We start from the raw sequence: 20,144 nt of genomic DNA on the forward strand, positions 1-20,144 counted from the left end.
TGCACCCTCCTCCCCTGCAAGCATTGGTTGTGGCTTGCCATGAGCAACCTGCTCACGGTTTGTCTCCACGGAGAGCAGGTTCTGGGCAGCTGTCCCTGTGTGTCCAGTGTCAGCACACAGATCACCTGGCCTGGGGCAGGGGCCGCGGACAGAACCTTACCTAACCGGTCTTGTTTAGCTGCACACACTGTGCTTTTCCATTGGCAGTCGAGCTCCGCTCTTTGCTCTGTAGTTCATACGAATTCACCACTTGCTCCCATTGGTTGTTTTTTTTTTGAAAATCTGACCAGACCCGATTGGTATTTGTGTTTCTTCTAATACCTCTGTGCCCTTGTGGGAAGGTTTCTGTAGATACACGTCAAAACGTGGGTGATCCCATCACGTGGTGTCCGTAGGCTCCGCTGACTGTGCAATGACCGCAGCGCTGATGACATCTGTGCTAGCGGAGCATGGCTGTGTGCCAGGCCTTCCTCCAAGCCTTTCACTTGTGACACAACTGAAACCTGGTGCGAGAGTCCAGACCTTAGCATGTCCACGCTGTCCGCGGTGCGGTAGAGGCCAGTGCTCTCCCCTCAGTCTGCTGGATGTCTTTTCTGGGAATTCTGTATGCATGTTTGTCCATTTTTCTGTTTGTCTTGTTGATGTAGGTGAGCTCCTTTGCATCCTGGTGTTAGATTTCTCTCTTGTCTGTTATGAATGATTCGTCCTACTTTGTCTTTTATTTACCTTATGCTCTGGTTAGATGAGGTGTGTGAGCGTGTAGAGTGGTGTGCATAGGTATAAGTATGGATATGGTTTTCAAATTGTTTTTTAAGATTTTATTTATTCATGAGACACAGAAAGAGAGAGAGACACAGGCAGAGACACAGGCATCCCCCTGCAGGGGATGCAGAACTTGATCCCAGGACCCCGGGGTCACGCCCTGGGCCAAAGGCAGACGCTCAACCACTGAGCCACCAGGTTTTCAAATTTAATGTATGTTTTTTTTTTTTTTTAATGTATGTTTTTGATTCAGAAACTGAAACTTTTTATTTATTTATTTATTTATTTATTTAGATTTATTTAGTCATGAAAGACACACACGCACACACAGAGAGGCACAGGCAGAGGGAGAAGCAGGCTCCATGCAGGGAGCCCAATGTGGGACTCGATCCCAGGGTCCAGGATCATGCTCTGGGCCGAAGGCGGTGGTAAACTGCTGAGCCACCCGGGCTGCCCTCAAACTTTTTTTTAATAGTCAAACTGAATAGTGTTCACTAACATGTCTGGCTTAGAACATCCTTTCCTACTTCAACACTATAAAATATTTACTTGTACTTTCTACTCGGACTTTTACGTTTCATCCTTCCACTTTTAACTCTTACATGCGTCTAGAGTTTGTATTGGGATAAAGAGAGATGAGGGGGGCTAGTGTTTTCCTTGAGAGTTTAACTAGCTGTTTCAACACTATTTATTGACTAATCTGTATAATTTAAAAGTCTTTCTTGTATACTTTCTTCCTAATTGGTGTTCATTTCTGGACTTTTTATATAGTTCCATTGATTTGATACACTTTAACATAAATAGGACAAATCCTCCTCTTCATAAACTTGGAAAATTGGGCAGCCCGGGTGGCCCAGCAGTTTAGCACCGCCTTCTGCCCGGGGTATGATCCTGGAGACCCGGAATCAAGTCCCACGTCAGGCTCCCCACAGGGAGCCTGCTTCTCCCTCTGCCTGTGTCTCTGCCTCTCTCTCTCTCTCTCTCTCTCTGTGTCTCTCATGAATAAATAAATAAAATCTTAGAAAAAAAAAAAACTTTGAAAAACGTAACTGGCTATTCTTTTTCTTTTTTTAAATTGGGTATTCTTGTATGTTAATTCTTCTATATGAATTTTGGCCATTTCATCAAGTACCTTCCAATATCTTGATTCGTATATTTGTAGATTTGGAAAAATCGAGCTTTACAATATTGAGTCATATGGGAGGGTTTTGGTTCTATTCCTTCCATGAACAATTTTTTTTTAAAGATTTACTTGTTTTAGTGAGCTATCAAGTGGGGTGTAGGGGCAGGGTGTGAGAAGCTTACAGCAGACTCCCTGCTGAGCTTGGATCTCGATCCCCACACCCACAAGACCGTGACCTGAGCTGAAACCAAGAGTCAGATACTCAAACGGCTGAGCTACCCTGCAGCCTCTGAACAGAACAGTTTTCTTCTTTTTTTTTTTTTTTTGACTGTCCTAAATTGTTTATTAGGTAAGAGTTTTACAAACATTACTTATATTAGCGGTAATGGTGGAGCTGGAGAGTATTGTGTCTTCTCCATGCCGCACGGCAAGAACCACCAGTAGTGTGGTGGAACTTGTGACCCTTCCCAAGGCCACGACTCTTGTGGCCTGCAGAGGTCAGCCCTCGCATCTCCCTGTGTTTGTGGACTGGTTTGGTGATCCACTGGGTGTCAGGATTTCTTCTGATAGCTTTATGGAATGGATCAATGAGGATAACCTCCAAGAATTTGTATGTGGAATCTTCGCCAACCCAGTAAGAATTCAAGACTCCCAGAGCTCCACAGTGGCGTCCAGCTCGCTCCTCTGCAACAGACTGAAGGCTTCGGGCAAACTTCAGCTGGTTAACACCATGATGGACAGGCTTGCCATAGGTAGCACCCTTAGGAACTGGGCGTTTGCGGCCACCACGACGCACACGAATCCGATATATGACATAACCTTGCTTGACCTTGTAGCCCAGTCTGCGCGCTTTATTGGGCCGGGTTGGGCGGGGGGGCCCCGTGGAGCGCAGAGAGCTGGTGGTACTGCCAGCAGCGCACCCTGAGAAGGAAGCGCATGACATCGGACTGCTTCTTCCTCCATAGCTCCTGGATGTACTTGTACGCACCCATCTCGGCCTACCCTGATGGCTGCCGCCAGACGGAAAGGCTCTGAACAGTTTTCTAAAAAATTCTATGTGCACACTAAGGATAAAAACCAAAAAATTTTCCCTTCCTCACAGCGCATTGGAGAAGGCAGGCCTACTGGAGCATACAACTGTTAATATTTTGTGTTGATCCCATACCCATCATATGAACAAAGTGTTGTGGGAATATTGGATCACTTGCTGGGAAAGGTCGAGTGTCCTGGGTGACATAACAGGGATTGCTGTTGAGGAGTGAGCATGAGTCCCCATGGTAGAGAGGCCAGGGCAGGGTATACCTGCAGGGGCTGGCAGAAGCAGAGGTGCTGAGAGTGCAGGTGGCCAGGATGCCTAGAATGAGAGAGAAGCAGCGAGGGCTGCAGGCCTAGGCTGCGACAGCCCGTGCTGAAGGTGTGGGTTAGGTTCTGTGGGCAGCAGGGGGACTGGTAAGCAGCAGTGCGGCATGTAGGGTCGGCGTTGGCAGAGGTCAGCGCTCTGCGCGTGGAGGAGGCAGGATGGTCAGGTGAGGCGGTCATCAGAGGTAGCACCTGGGGCGGGTGGGGCGTTGAGGGCCTTGTGTGAAGGGCAGAAGTAGGGAAAGGAGAGCAGTGGGGGGTGCTGATGGCTTCACAGTGGGTCTGTTACTGAGTAGGGTGTCTTGGTGCAGTGAATTTCATTCCCTTAACAGTGTATTCAAAGAGCAGAAGGTTTTTGGGGCACGTGGATGGCTCAGTCAGTTAAGCCTCTGACTCTTGGTTTCAGCCCAGGGTCTTGGGATTGAGCTGTGTGTCTGCTTCCCCTGTCTCCCCTTCTGCTCCTCACCCTGCTCATGCTCTCTCTCTCTCAAACAAATCTTAAAAGAACAAGTAGAAGTTTTTTGATGAATTTCAGTTTATGAACCCCCCCCCCCCCCCCACCACCAAAGATTTTTCTTTTGGTGTCAGTCATGGAGATTTTATTCAGTTTTTTTTCCCCCCAGAAATTTTAGAGTTTTAACTTTTACAATTAGGCCGGTAAATCATTTTGAGTTTTTTGTATGCACTGTGAAGTATAGGCTGAAGTTTATTTTATCACATGTAGATGTTCAGTACTATTTGTTGAAAAGACTGTCCCTTTTCCACTGAATAGACTTTGTCCCTTTGTTGAAAATCGATTTGCCATATAAGTTTTTTTTTTTTTAGGATTTTGTTCATTTATTTGAGAGAGAGGGAGAGAGCAAGCATGAGTGGGATGAGGGGCAGAGGGAGAAGCAGATTCCCCACTGAACAGGGAGCCTGACATGGAGCTGGATCCCAGGATTCTGGGATCATGACCTGAGCTGTAGACAGATGCTTAACTGACTGAGCCCCCCAGGTATTTCCATGTGAGTTGTAGAATTAGTCTGGTCAGTTGTGTGTTGTTTTTTTTTTTTTTTTCTCAGCAAATGGCATGACTTTCCATTTTTGGTTGTCTATTGTTAGCAAATAGAAATACAGTTGACTTTTTATTTTTATTTTATTTTATTATTATTATTTTTTAAAGATTTTATTTTTTTTATTTAATCATGAGAGATACAGAGCAGGAGAGAGAGAGGCAGAGACACAGGCAGAGGGAGAAGCAGTCTCCATGCAGGGAGCCAGATGTGGGAATTGATCCTGGGTCTCCAGGATCAGGCCCTGGGCTGAAGGCGGTGCTAAACTGCTGAGCCACCCGGGCTGCCCTTGTTTCCTATTTTAAAGGGATAGCATTTAGTCTTTCACCATTAAGAATGAAGTAACTATAAAGAGCACCTAATGGTGCTCTTTATCAGGTTGAAGAAGTCCCTTTTATTCCTGTTTGCTGATAATTTTTATTACAAGTGGATGTTGGATTCTGACAAATGCTTTTTCTGCATTTACTGAAACAATTATATGGTTCCCCCCCCCCCCTTTTTGGTCTGTCAATGTGAATTACATTGGCTCTGCTTAAAAATACTGAGCCAAGCTTATATTCATGGGATAAACCCCATTTGGTCATGATGTATTATTCTTTTTACATGTTGTATGTGATTTGATAAAATATTAAGAATTTTTACATTTGTATCTATGAGGGATATTGGTCTATGGTGTTTATTATTTGTAATATCTTTGTCTACTCTTATTCTCAGAATAATGCTGGCCTCATAGAATCAGTTGGGAAGTATTCCCTTATTTTCATTTTTTTGGGAAGAATTCATGTAGAGTTGGTATTATTTATTCCTTAAATGTTTGATAGAATTTCCCAGGAGAACCATCTAGGCCTCGAGCTTTCTCTGTGGGGAGGTTTTTAACTACAAGCTCAATTTCTTAATTAGATACTACCTTATTTAGATTTTTTTTTAACTTCAATGTTTTAATATCATGAAATACAAGTACAAAACATTGTACAAGTATATGTTGTACTACAGAGATGGAATAATACATTCGTGTTATCAGACTATAACCCAGTGCTAGCCACTGTACCAATGGCTTTCCACAGGGATTTTTCTACTCTTTGTATGAGATTTTATCATGAATAAAAAAGCTCACAAATCTTTTCAACCACTGCAGATTTATATTTATCTTAATATTCTTGTTCAGCTGCTTTGGAGACCATTAAGAAATACAGAATTGCCTTAGCCGAGAGTTTTAAGTGGCTAAAAAATTTTATTATTTCATGTTGGCCCAGATCTACCTTACACTGGCATTGCAAAGACACTGTGTACTTCTATGGGGTTTAAAAAAAAAAGCATTGTCTCAGTAGACAGCCCTCTTATGTTTGGGAAGGCAAATTACCATTTCTTGAAAAGTACAGACTATTGAAATAGTTATAGGCTAAGTAGTAATTCACGAAAATCCATTTATATAACACAAATAATAGCAACAGAGAGCCATAAAGCCCCACATATACTAAAGAAAACAAGTTTGGAAATATTTAAACTAACTATTTTTCCTACCTCTATACCGGTTTAGCCACATCAAGTGAGAGTAAATATCAGCCATTAAAGAAAAGTATTCAGCATTCTGCTTCCATAGCATACCTCAGCCATCTCGGCTAAGACTTTTTTATGACAAACCAAAAAAAAAAAAAAAGGATAAAAGTTGCATTTACTTTGCTGAAAATTAAAATCAAATAATGCTGATTTCATAAAATATCTGAAACTAACTTTGTTTCTATAATAAAGTGGTGGCTATCTTTTTTGAAGTTTTAATTACCATTCTTGCCATTAAAAAAAAAATCTATCAAAGTCATGTCAACCTTTTGGTATAAACTTTGGGGTACTTAACATGTTTGGAAAACTGAACCACATTTTTAATTGCCAGCATTATGCTTTGTTCTTGGTAGAATCATCTTTGTTTCTTCTTTTTACATCCCAGTTATAAACCCTGGCCAGATTGACTTCAGTGGTAGTCAATTGGTCTCGAAGAAAGTCAAGATCTTCCTCAAGAGAATCAAGATTTTTTGTGGCAGTTGATAGATTCTTTTCCAACAATGCTGAGCTTCATCAATATCATATTCAAGCATTACATTAGCCCCCAACCACAGACACACTTTATCAGCAGGAGGAACTGAAGCTTTGCAATACAGGTTATCTGCCAGTAAGAATCTGGTCTCCAGTGAACCAGTGGACTCTTTTTTCTTCTGCATGTATTTTAGAATTTCTAAAGTCTGCTTAATTTCAGCAATCTGACCTTTTAGCCTCCTTTTCTTTTGAGCAAGGTTGAGTTCCGTAAACTTATACTTCTGGAACTGTTCATCCAGCTTCTTCAGCCCTGTATCTGCAGTCTCGTTCCCAGGCTGTTTCACGAAGGAATCTACATCTTCCACTAACAGGGCCTCCGGAATCCCCAGGGGGAGCCGCCACCCACTCCCCCCGCGGCCACTTCTCCCAAGCCACAACCGTCCTTAGGTCCTTAGCCGTCGCCATCTAGGAGGAGCGAGCGCACGCCGAACGGCCTACCTTATTTAGATTATCTATTTCCTCTTTCATAAGCTTTAGTGGTTTGTGTGTTTTAAGGAACTTGTCTGTCTTTATAATTTTTTTAAATTGAGGTATAATTGACTTGACTATTTCTTTTCTTTTCTTTTTTTTTAAGCTTACTTGTTTACTTATTTAAGTAATCTCTACACCCAACATGGGGCTTGAACTCATGACCATGATCCTGAGACCAAAAGTCTCACGCTTCTCTGACTGAGCCAGCCGGGTGCCCCTGACTTGTCTATTTCTTTTAAGATGTCCAGTTTACAAAAAACAAACAAACAAACAAACAAACAAAAAAAGATGTCCAGTTTACTTTTAAAAAAGTTCAATTTACTGGCATAAAGTTATTCATAATGTATTTTTATTTTCTTTCTAGTATTTCTAGAATCTATAGTGATGTCACCTCTCATTCTTGATACTGGTAATTTGTGTCTTTTTTTCCTGATCTGTCAGGCTAGAGGTTATCAAATTTATTGATCTTCTCAAATAACTAGGCTTTGGTATCATAGACTTTTTTTTTTCTATTCTGTTTTCTATTTCTTTGTCTTATGTGCTAATATCTATTATTTCCTTTTGGTTCATTTGTGTGTCTAGTTTTTTTTTAAAGATTTTGTTTATTTGAGGGCAACCCGGGTGGCTCAGCAGTTTGGCACCGCCTGAGGCCTGGGGCATGATCCTGGAGATCGAGTCCCATGTCAGGCTCCCTACATGGAGCCTGCTTCTCCTTCTGCCTCATGTTTCTGCCTCTCTCTGTGTCTCTCATGAATAAATAAATAAAATCTTAAAAAAAAAGATTTTATTTATTTGAGAGAAAGAGCACATGAATGGAGGGAGGAGCAGAAGGAGAGGGATAAGCAGACTCCATCCACGCTGAGCACAGAGTCTGACATGGTGCTTGATCCCATGAGCATGAGATCATGACCTGAGCCAATATCAAGAGTCAGACGCTTAACCAACTGAGCCATCCCTGCACCCTTGAGTGTCTAGTTTCTTAAGGTGGAAGATCACAACATTCTTCTTTTCTAATACAGACATTTGGTGTTATAAATTTCCCCAAAATTTTGATATATTTTTTCATTTTCATTCACTTCAAAATGCTAATTTTACTTTTGATTTCTTTTTTGCCTCATGCATTATTTTGAAGCATATTGAGTAGTTTTTAAAATATTAGAGGATTTCTCAGATGGCTTTCTCTTACTGATTTTTTTTTTTTAATAAATTTTTATTTATGATAGTCACACAGAGAGAGAGGCAGAGACACAGGCAGAGGGAGAAGCAGGCTCCATGCACCGGGAGCCCAATGTGGGACTCGATCCCGGGTCTCCAGGATCGCGCCCTGGGCCAAAGGCAGGTGCTAAACCGCTGCGCCACCCAGGGATCCCTCTCTTACTGATTTTTTATTTAATTCCATTGTAGTCAGAAAACTTTGTATGACTTGAATTCTTTTTTTTTTTTAAGATTTTATTTATTTATTCATCAGAGACAGACAGGCAGAGACACAGGTAGAGGGAGAAGCAGGCTCCTCACAGGGAGCCTGATGGGGGACTTGATCCTGGAACCCTGGGATCGTGCCCAGAGCTGAAGGCAGTCGGTCAACTATTGAGCCACCCAGGTGTCCCTGTATAACTTGAGTTCTTTTAAATTTACTGAGATTTGTTTTACTGCCCAGAATATAATCAGTCTTGGTAAATATTTCATGTGCTTTTGGAAAGAATATATATTCTCCTGTTGATGAATAGACAGTTCTGTAAATACTACTTAGGTCAAGTTGGTTGACAGTATTGTTCAGGTCTTCTGTACCCTTACTGATTATATGTACAATTGTTTTGCCAATTATAGAGAAATCTATAATTTGTACAGTATATGAAACTGTCTAAATGTCCTTGTCTACTAATTTTTCTCCATCATTTCTGGATCAGTTTCTATTGCTGGATTCATCTTCATTATGGGTTGTATTTTTTTTGCTTCTTTGTATGCCTGGTAATTTTTGATTGGATGCCAGACATTGTTGGTGCTGGATTATTTTTGCGTTTCTCTTATGGTTCTTGAACTTTGTGCTGGGATGTAGCTAAGTGACTTAGAAATAATTTGATTTTTTCAGGTCTTACTTTTAGCTTTGTTAGATAAGACCAGAACAACATTTATTTTACAGCTTTTTTTTTTTTTTTAATTTTATTTATTTATGATAGGCACACAGTGAGAGAGAGAGAGAAGCAGAGGCATAGGCAGAGGGAGAGGGAGAAGCAGGCTCCATGCACCGGGAGCCCGATGTGGGATTCGATCCCGGGTCTCCAGGATCACGCCCCGGGCCAAGGCAGGCGCCAAACCGCTGCGCCACCCAGGGATCCCTACAGCTTTTTTTTTTTACTGTGGCAAAGCCCTTTTGAATGCCCTTCTCAATACGCTGTGAGTTGTGATGTTGTCCCCTCTGCTTCATTCAATGAAGCTGGGAGCAGCTTCATTCCTGGCCTGTTGGGAGTTCTTTTTTCTTTTTTTTTCTTTTCTCTTCTCTTCTTTTCTTTTTACTAAAGATTTTATTTATTCATGAGAGACACACAGAGAGAGAGAGAGAGAGAGAGAGGCAGAGACACAGGCATAGGGAGAAGTAGGCTCCATGAAGGGAGCCCGACGTGGGACTCGATCCCGGGTCTCCTGGATCATGTCCTAGACTGAAGGCGATGCTAAACCAGAGCCACCGGGCTGCCCGGGATTTGGGATTTTTTTTTTTTTTTTTTTTTTTTTTTTGCCACCTTCTTGCTCTGCCACAAATGAAATGTGTACTTTTAGATACTTTCCAGGAAGAAAGGGGAAACACCTTTTGATGCCAGCATCTTCAAAACAGAGTCTTCTCCATCTGCTTTCTATCTGCCTGGGATTCCTGGAGATTTCTGGTTTGCTAATTTTATCTGGTTTTCTAGTGCTTTTGTGGATTTATTCTTTTAAGACTTGCATCACTGGGACACCTGGCTGGCTCAGTCAGTAGAGCACGAGACTCTTGATTTTGGGGTTGTGAGCTCAAGCACCACGCTGGGTATAGAGAGATTACTTTAAAAGAAAAGTTTTAAAAAACAAAATAAAAACTTGCATCTTTTCTGTCATTTTGTTGAGGTTCTGGTGGGCTGGATGCAAACTTGGGGCTGGCCTGCCTTCCTGAACTAGAGTTCTCACTTACTTGTGTTTCTGCTACCACACACCCCGTGATTTCTCACTGTGCTGCTTTCCTTGTTGTATGTCCGTAGCCAGGTGGGTGTCATCTGGCTCGGTTAGGGGAGGTCACGGCAACTCGCCTGTATCATCTGTGTCCTTTTGTGTGTGAGAGGTAGTGAGGGGAGGGCCCAGGGAGGAAGTGATCGGTGAGGGGTGGAGGAGTTGCCAGCGAACAGGAGGCATCCGTGATAGCGTCAGCCACCACGCCGAGGGTCTACCGCCCCTCTGACCTTAAGGACCTTGGAGAGTTGGGATCCCTGGGTGGCGCAGCAGTTTAGCACCTGCCTTTGGCCCAGGGCCTGATCCTGGAGACCTAGGATTGAATCCCACATCGGGCTCTTGGGGCATGGAGCCTGCTTCTCCCTCTGCCTATGTCTCTGCCTCTCTCTCTCTCTGTGTGACTATCATAAATAAATAAAAATAAAATGTATATATAATGCTTTAAAAAAAAAAAAAGGACCTTGGAGAGTATGACATAGGTTTGAGCTTGTGACCATGTGGCAAAGAGGCAGAGGCACTTTGCGTATTGACGGACTTTATTCTTTGGGTTGTTTCAAGGTGTGCACTGTTTGAAAACTGCCCCCCCCCCCCTTTTTAGGATTGATTTATTTATTTGAGAGAGAGAATAAGGCAGGGGCAGAGGCAGAGGGAGAGGAAGAGAATCTCAAGAAGGCTCCCCAGTGAGTGTGGAACCTGACGTGGGGCTCCACCTCATGACCCTGAAACCGTGACCTGAGCCGAGACCAAGAATCAGATGCTCAACCCACTGAGTCACCCGGGGGCCCCCAGAGCAGCACCTCTCCAATGCCATGGGCTGTTTGGATGATTGGTTTCTGGTGCCTGGGAACCCACTGGATCCCCATGCTGCTCATGCGGCTTCAGGCCAGGGAGACTCACTGAGCGCTGTGCTAGAACCCTCGGCCCGGGGCACATGAGCCTGCTGAGATCGGGGCCCTGTTCTCGGCCTTTGGGGCAGCTTTCCCTGCTATGCACGGACTGCCAGTGATGCCAGCCTTCCGTGTGCCCTCTCTTCTTTACGGAGTGAAGGAGGCTGCTGTAGGTGGAAGCAGTGACCGCACTTTCCCGGGTCACCATGTGGGCTGGTGACAGCCTGGCAGGGTTGCCAGCTGGGGCAGATAGCTCCCCCAGGAAAAGGGACTGAAATCATGTGGGGTTTTTTAATGAGGGTTTTTTTTTCTTTTAATTTTTGTAGAGGGAGCACGTGTGGAACAGGGAGGGGGCAGAGAGAGGGAGAAAGTCTCAAGCTGACTCCCCACTGAGCATGGGACCCAAAGTGCGGTCCATCCCAGGATCCCACAATCACGAGCTGAGCCAAAATCAAGAGTTAGAGGCTAATGGACGGAGCACCCCCAGGGGCTCATGTTTTTTTTTTTTTTTTTTAATTTTTTTGTAAAGACTTTATTTATTCATGAGAGACACAGAGAGAGAGAGAGAGGCAGAGACACAGGCAGAGGGAGAAGCAGGCTCCTCACAGAGAGCCTGATGCGGGACTTGATCCCAGGACTCCAGGATCACGCCCTGAGCTGAAGGCAGGCCCTGAACCACTGAGCCACCCAGGGATCCTGGGGCTCATGTTTTACACAAACACTGACTGGCTGTAAACTGGAAGGCGGATGGCTGACCTCTTGCTTTTGCTTCCCCCAGGCTAGTGAAGAAGCTGTCCATGCTCACGCCGGGTGAGGGAAGCCGAGATGACAGAGCCCTACGTGAGGAGTGAGTGTGTGGGCTGCGTGGGCCCCTAGGGCGGGACACGGGGTGGAGTAGGCACCTGGAGGCTGGGAGGGAAGGGCTGTTGCCTGGGCGGCTTTCTCTCCGTGCTCACTAGGAAGCAAGGTTCGCTAGGAAGCAACGACGACAACGAAAACCAAAGTAGTTGTAGTAGTTGTCTCTGCAGCTGCCGAACGGGCGAGTAGGCCACTGGCTCAGGGCGTCGCGGGGAGTGGTGCTTGCTGGGCCCTGCGCCTTTGTCCCTTCTACACAAGGCCTGGCTCCAGCAGCCGCTCTGGCTGTCTGCTCTGTTCCTGCAGCCGCGGCCAGCAGTTTGCTGAGCTCACGGGGAGACCCATCCCTGCCCCACAGAGCTCTGTCCCCAGGAGTGAGGTGCTAGAAGCACCATGGCAAGCACCACGCCCTGTGCTCCAGGGACACCGAGGGTGACAGGGTCCTGTCCAGGGAGGCCGGGGGGGACTGGTCAGGAGGGTGTAGGGCATTGACCAGTGGGGATAGGATGATGCGTCGTCTTTGGGTGCAGTAGGTGGGACTCCCTAGCATGGGGCAGTTGGCCACCTGGGGGCAGCTTCCTGAGGCACCTGAGGCACCTGGCCCTCAGCCTGTAACATCTGCGTTTTACAGCAGCTGCGGTCCAGAGGGGGCAGGAGATGTGAAGCAAACCCAGCCTGGGGTGTAAGGTCAGGGTAGAGTTAGCCAGAGTGCCCTCAGAGCAGGCGCCAGTGGGCCCCAGGGACCCTGGCAAGCAAGGTGGAGGGAGGCAGCACGGGTGCCTCAGGTGTGTATGGCTGAGGTGTGTAAGGGGGCCAGGCAGTGGGCAGCGGGGTGGTTGCCGAGGCAGCGGGAGAGTGCAGGAGTGTGAGGGGGCAGGCGTCCTCCAGTTGGCAGGGTTGGCCGGGCCTGAGCGCACACCCTGGGCTTTGTCTTCGTAGAGCTGTCCACCATCCTGCTGGATGCCGTCACCGACAAGGACCCTCTGGTGCAGGAGCAGGTGTGTGGCGCCCTGTGCGCCCTGGGAGACGCACAGCCAGCGGAGGTACTCAGAGCCTGTGAGGAGTACCTGTGGCAGCATGAGAAGGTATTCCTGCCAGGGCCGCGGGGTGGGGGGCAGGTGAGCTGCCCTTCTGGGGGGCAGAGCTGAGGGTCTTTGGGGCGGGGTCTGCAGGGGAGGGTGGGCCCAGACCTGTGGAGCCAGGTTGCTGTGGGCAGAAAGCCACACCTACAAGTCCAAGTTCCCCGGAGATGGGGCGTTTCCAGGGCAGACGAGCCGCCGTGCCTCGTGGCCTGTGGGTTGGTCCTGTCACGGGGCACTGGGTGGGGCTGGTCAGCAGCACAGTGTCCAGCTGTCCTGGTGTTGCCATCCCAGTTCACTCACTGACTAGAGGCCGGACAGCTCTTCCTGCCAGGCTCTGTGCTGCCCCCCAAGGGAAGATATCCCCTTGTCATCAGCTGCAGTGAGGGACGGGTGGACCAGTGCTCTGACTCCGCGGGGGCCGCCCAAGGAGGCCAGGGCCTTTCCCTCGCTGCCCTCCTGCAGATTGCTAACTTGGCAGAGGTGTGACACACTCCTGGGGTCTCGGTGCCACTGCTGCCCAGCATGTCCCGCGCGTGCCGTGGGGAGGCTTGGAGCCGGCTCCTCTCCTGGACCCGCTGCTGGCCCCTGGGCCTTGGCTCTGACACTGCTGGCTCCCTGTCCTCTGGAGCAGTCGTGTGCCGTCTCAGTATGTGGTTTGGGCCCATCCTGGAAGGGAGAGAGACTTCTGCAGCCTTAAAAGACCATTTTTCTTTTTGTTTGATTTAACACCTTGATAAAAAGGGATCTTTCTACAGCGGGAGCTGATCCTCTCCTGGATCAACTGCGTCCTGCTGAGCGGCAGCCCTGTGACACCTCGTGCTGAGGGCCTCTCCTTCCTCCCTGTGGCTCTCCTCGCTGTCCCCGGGCTTATGTGCTTGTGCAGGAGCCCTAGGGCGCCCGTGGGCACTGTGAGTGCAGACGCCCCGTTGGTGGCGTGCATCGGGAGGGCACACCCCCACGCTTGGGCACCGTGTGCATCCTCCATGGCTCTTCTGTGGTTTGTGGAGCTTCGTGCTGTTGCTGTGCCGGACCCCAGGGTCCTCCATGGGCTGAAAGGCTCCATCGCCGTGATGCACTGAATCAGTGTCTGATTGTGAAAGCGGATTGGGGCCGCCCTGGCCACTTGAGGGTGTGGCTGTGGCCAGGGAGTGCCTCCTGGAGGCAGCTGCCAGGGCCTCGGTTAGCTATAGCGATTCATTGGAAAATTAAGTGTGCTTCATGCTTGTCATTTTCTAGCTCATGGTTTTACCCCTCTTCCAGCGTTTTTGGTTTCTTTAACCAACTTAAAAATGAGAATCTTCCTTTACCTTTGCATATTTCCCGCATGACGTGGGAAGCTCTCCTACAGAGGCTGCTCCCTTGCAGGCACCTCCTTCTCCCCTAGGCCGCCTCACTTCCAGTTTCTGCCACGTGCTTATGCTTCATGACAGCTTGCCTGGGCCATGCCTCGGACAGGGTGCACACGCTTCACATCCCACGGACTGTCCCCAGAGGGAGTGTGGGAGACAAGTGCCTGGGGAAACAGGGGCAGAAATAGCCACCTTGGTGTGTCGGGGTCACGCCAGCAATAGCAGGCTGGTACTAGTCACCGTTCTGCGGGCCTGGGTGCAAGGTCACCCTGCGGCAGATTCCGTGTGTGCTGGGGACCCACTGCTTGATTTAGAGGCCACCTTCTTGCCGTGTCCTCCCACGGCAGAGGGCAGGCGGGTTCTCTGGGGTCTCTCTAGAAGGCACCGACCCCAGTGGTGGGGTTCCACCCTCATGGCCCACTCGCCTCCCGAAAACCCCGCTTCCACTACCATCACTTTGGGGTTAGGTTTCCACGTAGGAATCTCAGGGAATCCTGTAATAACAGTTACAGTTTGGAAACCAAGCTTCCAAATAGTGATTGGAGTTTTTGTTCTCTCTGTTCTTACTGCTTTTCTGGGCTGGTTTTCTCTAGAAAGTCATTCTACCGTAAGGGAGTTTTGACGGGCCGCTCGTCAGCACACTCCAGGTCCCCCCATGGAGGCTGTAGGGTCCGCAGCAGGCAAGCCCACGTGTGGGTGTGGGTCCTGTCGCCCAGGGCCACTCAGCGTGAACCATGTGAACCCACTCCCTCCGTTAGGAGTGGAACGGATTCCCCAGTCACGTAAGGGACTTTGATCCTGACATCAGAACAGAGTGACATGGGACACGGTTGCAGCTGGAGCAGAGAATTTCTCTGGTGCAGTTAGTTATTCTGCTGGGGTTACAATCCCAGTCTGCTTAAGTGAGCAGCTTCTACACACTCAGGCCGGGACCTGAGGTGGCTGCACGGGGACCATGTGGTGACTGAGCTTTGTGTCCCGTGGCCAAGGCTGGGCCCACACCTGCCCCAGGCCTGTATCGGCAGCAGGCGAGCCTGTGCGCTGCCCCTTGTCTGTCCCAGTTCGGATCCCGCCGTGCTAGAGTGACCCAGAGGGCTGTGGCGTTACCCCTGTGCGTGCCGAGCCTGCTGAGGCCCACGGAACCTCGTCAGGGAACGTCACCTACACCTCGCTCTGATGTGACTGCTCTTCTGCCCATTGAACTTTGCAGAGCAATGGAAAATGGGGAAAAACCCTTTTCTTTAAAAATAAGCAGCTCTATCAAATTATCAAATAATGAGCAGTCCCTATCAAAATTTCAGTGAGGATTTTTTTTTTCTTTTTTTTGCGGAAGTAGAAAACGCTGTCCTCAAATTCATGTGCAATCTCACGGGGCCCCAGATATTACCCAGGCAGTGCTGACAGAGAACAAGGCCGGAGGGGCTCACTTCTCGACTTCAAAACTTACTAGAGAGCTGCTGGGGTCAAACAGTGGTACAGACCAGCTAGAGACAGACACACAGACCAATGGAATAGGGTCAAGTAAACCCTCGCATGAGCGGTCAGAGGAGTTTTGACAACATTTATTATCAGGACAAAACCGAAGACGAGCTTTGGCCCAGAAAACCAGGGCAGGTTTCCCGTGATCTGTTCATGTATCTAGAGATGTTTATGTCGGGTGTTGGCTTTTTTCAGGAACAAAAATCCTGCTGGTCTGTGGGCGTGGTGTGGTGTGGCCAGGGCTCTCTGGCTTCCGTGGGAGGGAGCCCTGGCCTGGCTGAGCCGTGCCGTGGGCCGTCACCCCTGCTGTCGGCGTCGGCTGCGTTTCTCTGGCGCACAAGCTTGGTCCTGACCCAGCTCGGGCGCGGCACCTGCTGCACACAGTGTGCCCCCCAACCTGGCTGCTCCATTCCTGGAGGCGGGGGCCCTCAGGGTAAGGCCAGCTTCGGTCTTCCCTGCCTCCTGCGACTCTCTTGCCCTGTCCTCCAGACTCTGAGACCTGGGGGCTCCTTCCCCGGGACCGGGTGGGCACTATCATTGAGCCGATGGCCCGGCCTGCCACCCAGCCCCTGGCCCCCCACCTGCAGCTTCACCAGTCCTCAGTTAAAGAGAGGATGAGTGGCAGGTGGGGTCACGGTGGCAGGGTGCTGCTGAGGGCTGTGGCTGGTGGCATGACCTGTGCAGGGTTCACTCGGGGGCGAGGCCAGCGGGCCCCCCCCCCCCCCCCCCGCCCCCGGAGCCACAGAGAGAGCCTGGGTGGTGGCCGTGTGGGGCCGGGGCCGGGCAGTGCCGTGCTCTTATGTTGTAGTCTCAGGACACTCGGGCATGCTTGTGCTTGCTTGGCAGGGGGTGACGGACGATCCCCCGGGGTGGGGGGTTGGGGAGGGGCTTGGGGGTGGGAAGGGCCCCTGAGTGGGGGGAGGGCCTGGAGTGAGAGGACCCAGCAGGTTGTGTCCCCTGACAGGCACGTGCAGGGCCAGAAGAATTCCTGGTGATAGGGCCTCTTGGGGCAGGGGAGCTTCTGGCCAGAGACCCTGGCCACGGGGGGGTCTACATCGGCTCATCCTGGGTCCTGCATGGAGCGCTTGTGGCGCTGCTGACGATCTGGGCCCACCCGATCACGGCCCTTTTCTGTACGAGGCACCGAGGTTCTGGGGGTGCGGGGAACGGTCAGCTGTGCTCCTTTCCTCCTGTTGGGCAGCCAGGGTGATTTGTTCTCAGGAGCCCTTGTAGACAGCAGGAGGGGTCGGCAGGGTGCCTGGGTGCTGGGCTCAGCTTCCAGGATCTTCCTCAGTGGTTTCTCTGCTCAGTTGGCACATCCTTACCGGACGATGATCCTGAGGGCCATGGAGACAGTCGTGAGCGGTCACATCAGCGAGCTGGACAAAGACGTGGCCAGGGCCGTCATCCTCCTGGCCTCCAGTGAGATGACCCGGGCGAAGGTAGGGGGAGGGAAGTTTCTTTACTAGAACTTTCTACCCAAGTGCATTAAGAAAACGGGTCTGTGTGTGGCTGTCTGGGGCTGGGCCCTCCCTCCTACACACCTACTGCCCTGCTGGCGAAGGGAGGGCCGCCCATGACTTCAGCAGTGGAACTGAGGCAGAGCACAGTTCCTAAGCTCTCAGGGCAAACAAGGGCACCAGTGCCTGCATCCCAGCGTCCGGGGTGGTGCTGGGCTCTTGGGGGAGGCACTGCCCTTGCCCTGCTCCTGGCCTGGGGAGGCCTTGGGAGAGCCTGAAAACAGGGCAGAAGGTCTCATTGTTGCCTCTCTTGCTGTGAGAGGGTGAGGTCCTGTCTCCTTTGCTCGGTCAGGCCATCAGTGCAGGTTTTGGGGTGGGGGGACAGGAATTGGTTTGCGACTGGCAGCAGGCCGCCAGCAATGTCCTGGTGGCTGTTGGGAAGCGGTTCATCGGCAAGGTGATGGAGGAAGTGCTGAGCAAGTTCCAGCCCGGCGCCCTGCCCCACTACTATGTCGTGCAGACCCTCGCCAACCTTGCGGCTTCCAATGGTACGTACCTGCATCCCGGAGGAGCCGGGAGGGCCTCTCCACACCTTGCCCCAGGCTACGTGGCCCAGGCACCCTCTGCCTGACCCTGGACGCAGGGGGTGCACGGAGGCCAGGCCAGGATAGGCGGGTGCCTCGGTCACCTGCCCCCTCTTCACAGTGTTCGGCATGGTTCCCTTCCTGACGTCCATCCTGAGCACCATGCTGCCCATGCTGGGCATGGCCAAGCACGATACGATGAGGGTAGCCTTCTGTTGTGGTAAGATGGGTTCCCTGAGGGCGGGCGCGGTCTCCGGGGAGGGGTTGGGAGCTGCCTGCCCTCCCCTGGGTCTTTGCGGAGGGTCACGAGTGCAGGCTGCGAGAGGGGGCTGAGCACTCACGGTGAGGGCGGAGCCGTGGGCGGCCTATGCTTGCTGGGCTGCTGGTGGGACCTCTCTGCTCTGCAGTGTGCTTCCTCGGCCTGGGCACTAGTGGCGGTGCGGAAAGACGCCTCCCCATGGCCCAGAGACTTCTCATTTTTCTCCCTGCTCAGTGCCCGGTGTCTCCAGCGGGGCCACTTGCTCTCCTTCCTCCTGAGTCTGCTTCCCTCTGGGTGCCCGGGCAAGGGATGGCACCAGGGGGCGTGCCCTCGGTGGAAAGGGAGGCTTTCCTGGGGGAGGGGAGCAGAGGCTCCTGAGACGCAGAGGGGTGCGGGGGGCTCCCTCAGCAGCCACCAGCCTGCCCTTACCCTTCGTCAGCAGCACTGCCGACTCCGGTGCCGAAGGGGTGGGGGGGCCCTGGGGCAGCTGGGACCCTGAGAACAGGACTCTGGTCAGGAGGGTCCTAGACAGGGGGTAGGGTCAGGGCCACCAGAGCTCAGCTGAGGCCTTGCCCTGCTGCTGCCCCTTGTGTGCTGGGCTGCCAGCCTGTGCACACCTGGGAGCTCTGGAGGCAGGCCTGGAGCTGTGGGCCCTGGGGCCCCGGGAGGGCCTCCAGCTGCTGCCACCCCCTTCTCACTGTCCCCGCCATGGGCTCTCCTGCCTCCTCATAGGCTCCTCCTGCTGCGGGTGATGGCCCCTCCCGCGGTTGGACACAGAGCCCCTCCTTGACCTAGTTCTGGCTGAACAGGGAGTTTGTGACAGGCTCCCGGGGCAGCTGATCTGGGACGTCCCCAGAGCTGGGATGCAGAGCGGGACGCAGAGGGACAGACCGCGTGGGCTGCATGGGCTTGAGCCTCTGCTATATACTCACAGGCGCAGGAAACAAGGCAGGAGGGCTGGGGGGCCACCTAGGTCTGGGTGCACCCGGGCTGCAGGGGGATCAAGGAGAGCCCCATGGCCCAGCCGAGGCCCCGTCGCCGGCCGCCCATGTGGCTCCTCGGGAGGGACCCAGAAGCTGCAGCTGCCGAGGCTGCACTGCCACGCTGAGGAACCTACTCCTGCCCCTTCACGGGCCTAGTGCCCCTGACACCATTCGCTACGGCTGGTCTTCCTTCGTGTGTGAAGCCAGTGGGTCTCAGCAGCGCACGCCCACTGTGGGACGTCCTCATGGCAGGGTGGGTGCTCCTTGCCACAAACCGCAGTCCTGCCTGGTTTGGGTTTGACGGACGGGAGGACGGGAGAATGGCCCCTCCTGCTGCCGTGGGGGGCCCGCAAGCACGAGGAGTGGGTCTGTGGCCACTGTAGGGAGGGCCCTGGTGCAGCCGAGGACGGAGGCACCGGGCCAAGGACAGGATCTAGTGCACGCTTGGAGGTCCTCACTGGTTGAGTTCCTAGGACCCTGCGGCCTGGCGGGGGAAGAGCTGGGACGCCAGAGGTGGATTTGGCCTCCCCCAGACGGCCAGGTGTGTCCCCCCAGCAGCAGCAGCCCCAGATGAGTGCCTGTGAGGAGAGTCTCGGAGAGGAGCAGCAGCCACGTGAACAGCCGTGGGCCTGTGGGGAGCGGGCAGGGGAGAGAAGGCGTGAGCAATCCCTCAGGGAGCTGAGGGGGGACAGCAGAGCATGTCGCCACGAGGCAGCTCCTTTCAGGGAGCACAGCTGAGCTTTTCGGGGTTAGAAACATGACAACAGATGGCAACCAGAAATGGAAGAGAAGGTTGAGGAAATCCCCCAGAAAATAGAGCAAAATACAAACATATGGAAAATAGAGAAGGAAGGATTGGCATGAAGTTGCGTTTGAACAGCAGACACCCTGGAAAGAATGAACGGAGCAAGTGGGTGAAGAGCCGTGGCGTCCCCAGCCGTGCCCCGGAGCTGGGGGTTCCAGGGGGAAGGTCCTCCGAGCACCCACACCAAGATGCTTTTGTGGGGGAAATGGTCCCAGAGGACACTGAGGAAGTGGGACGGCCCCTGCTCCTGCGCCAGGGAGGGCGCCACGAACTGATGGAAGTGGCCAGGCCTGCCTGGGTGCTGTTTGAGTAGGGGGAGGGTGCGGGGTCCCTGGGGGCGTGTCCGAG

General features: G+C 51.3%; 1 protein-coding gene and 2 pseudogenes across 7 annotated transcripts in view; 1 reads left to right on the forward strand and 2 right to left on the reverse strand.

Annotated features, from left to right (window-relative positions):
• The window catches only part of MROH1 (maestro heat like repeat family member 1), a 66,763-nt gene that overhangs the window by 2,001 nt on the left and 44,618 nt on the right, over positions 1–20,144 (forward strand). For all 7 annotated transcript variants that reach the window (XM_072745939.1, XM_072745942.1, XM_072745945.1 and 4 more), the window contains exons 2-6: positions 11,719–11,787; positions 12,735–12,880; positions 17,016–17,147; positions 17,551–17,713; positions 17,871–17,969. In XM_072745939.1, the coding sequence (XP_072602040.1) occupies positions 11,766–11,787; positions 12,735–12,880; positions 17,016–17,147; positions 17,551–17,713; positions 17,871–17,969 (562 nt within the window). In that variant the 5' untranslated portion in view covers positions 11,719–11,765. The remainder of the gene's footprint in view (positions 1–11,718; positions 11,788–12,734; positions 12,881–17,015; positions 17,148–17,550; positions 17,714–17,870; positions 17,970–20,144) is intronic.
• Positions 2,205–2,908, reverse strand: LOC112911151 (large ribosomal subunit protein eL15-like; annotated as a pseudogene).
• Positions 6,154–11,739, reverse strand: LOC112911179 (prefoldin subunit 3 pseudogene; annotated as a pseudogene).

The sequence above is a fragment of the Vulpes vulpes genome, unplaced genomic scaffold (assembly GCF_048418805.1).
Source record: "Vulpes vulpes isolate BD-2025 unplaced genomic scaffold, VulVul3 u000000671, whole genome shotgun sequence".
Taxonomy (NCBI): Eukaryota; Metazoa; Chordata; class Mammalia; order Carnivora; family Canidae; genus Vulpes; species Vulpes vulpes.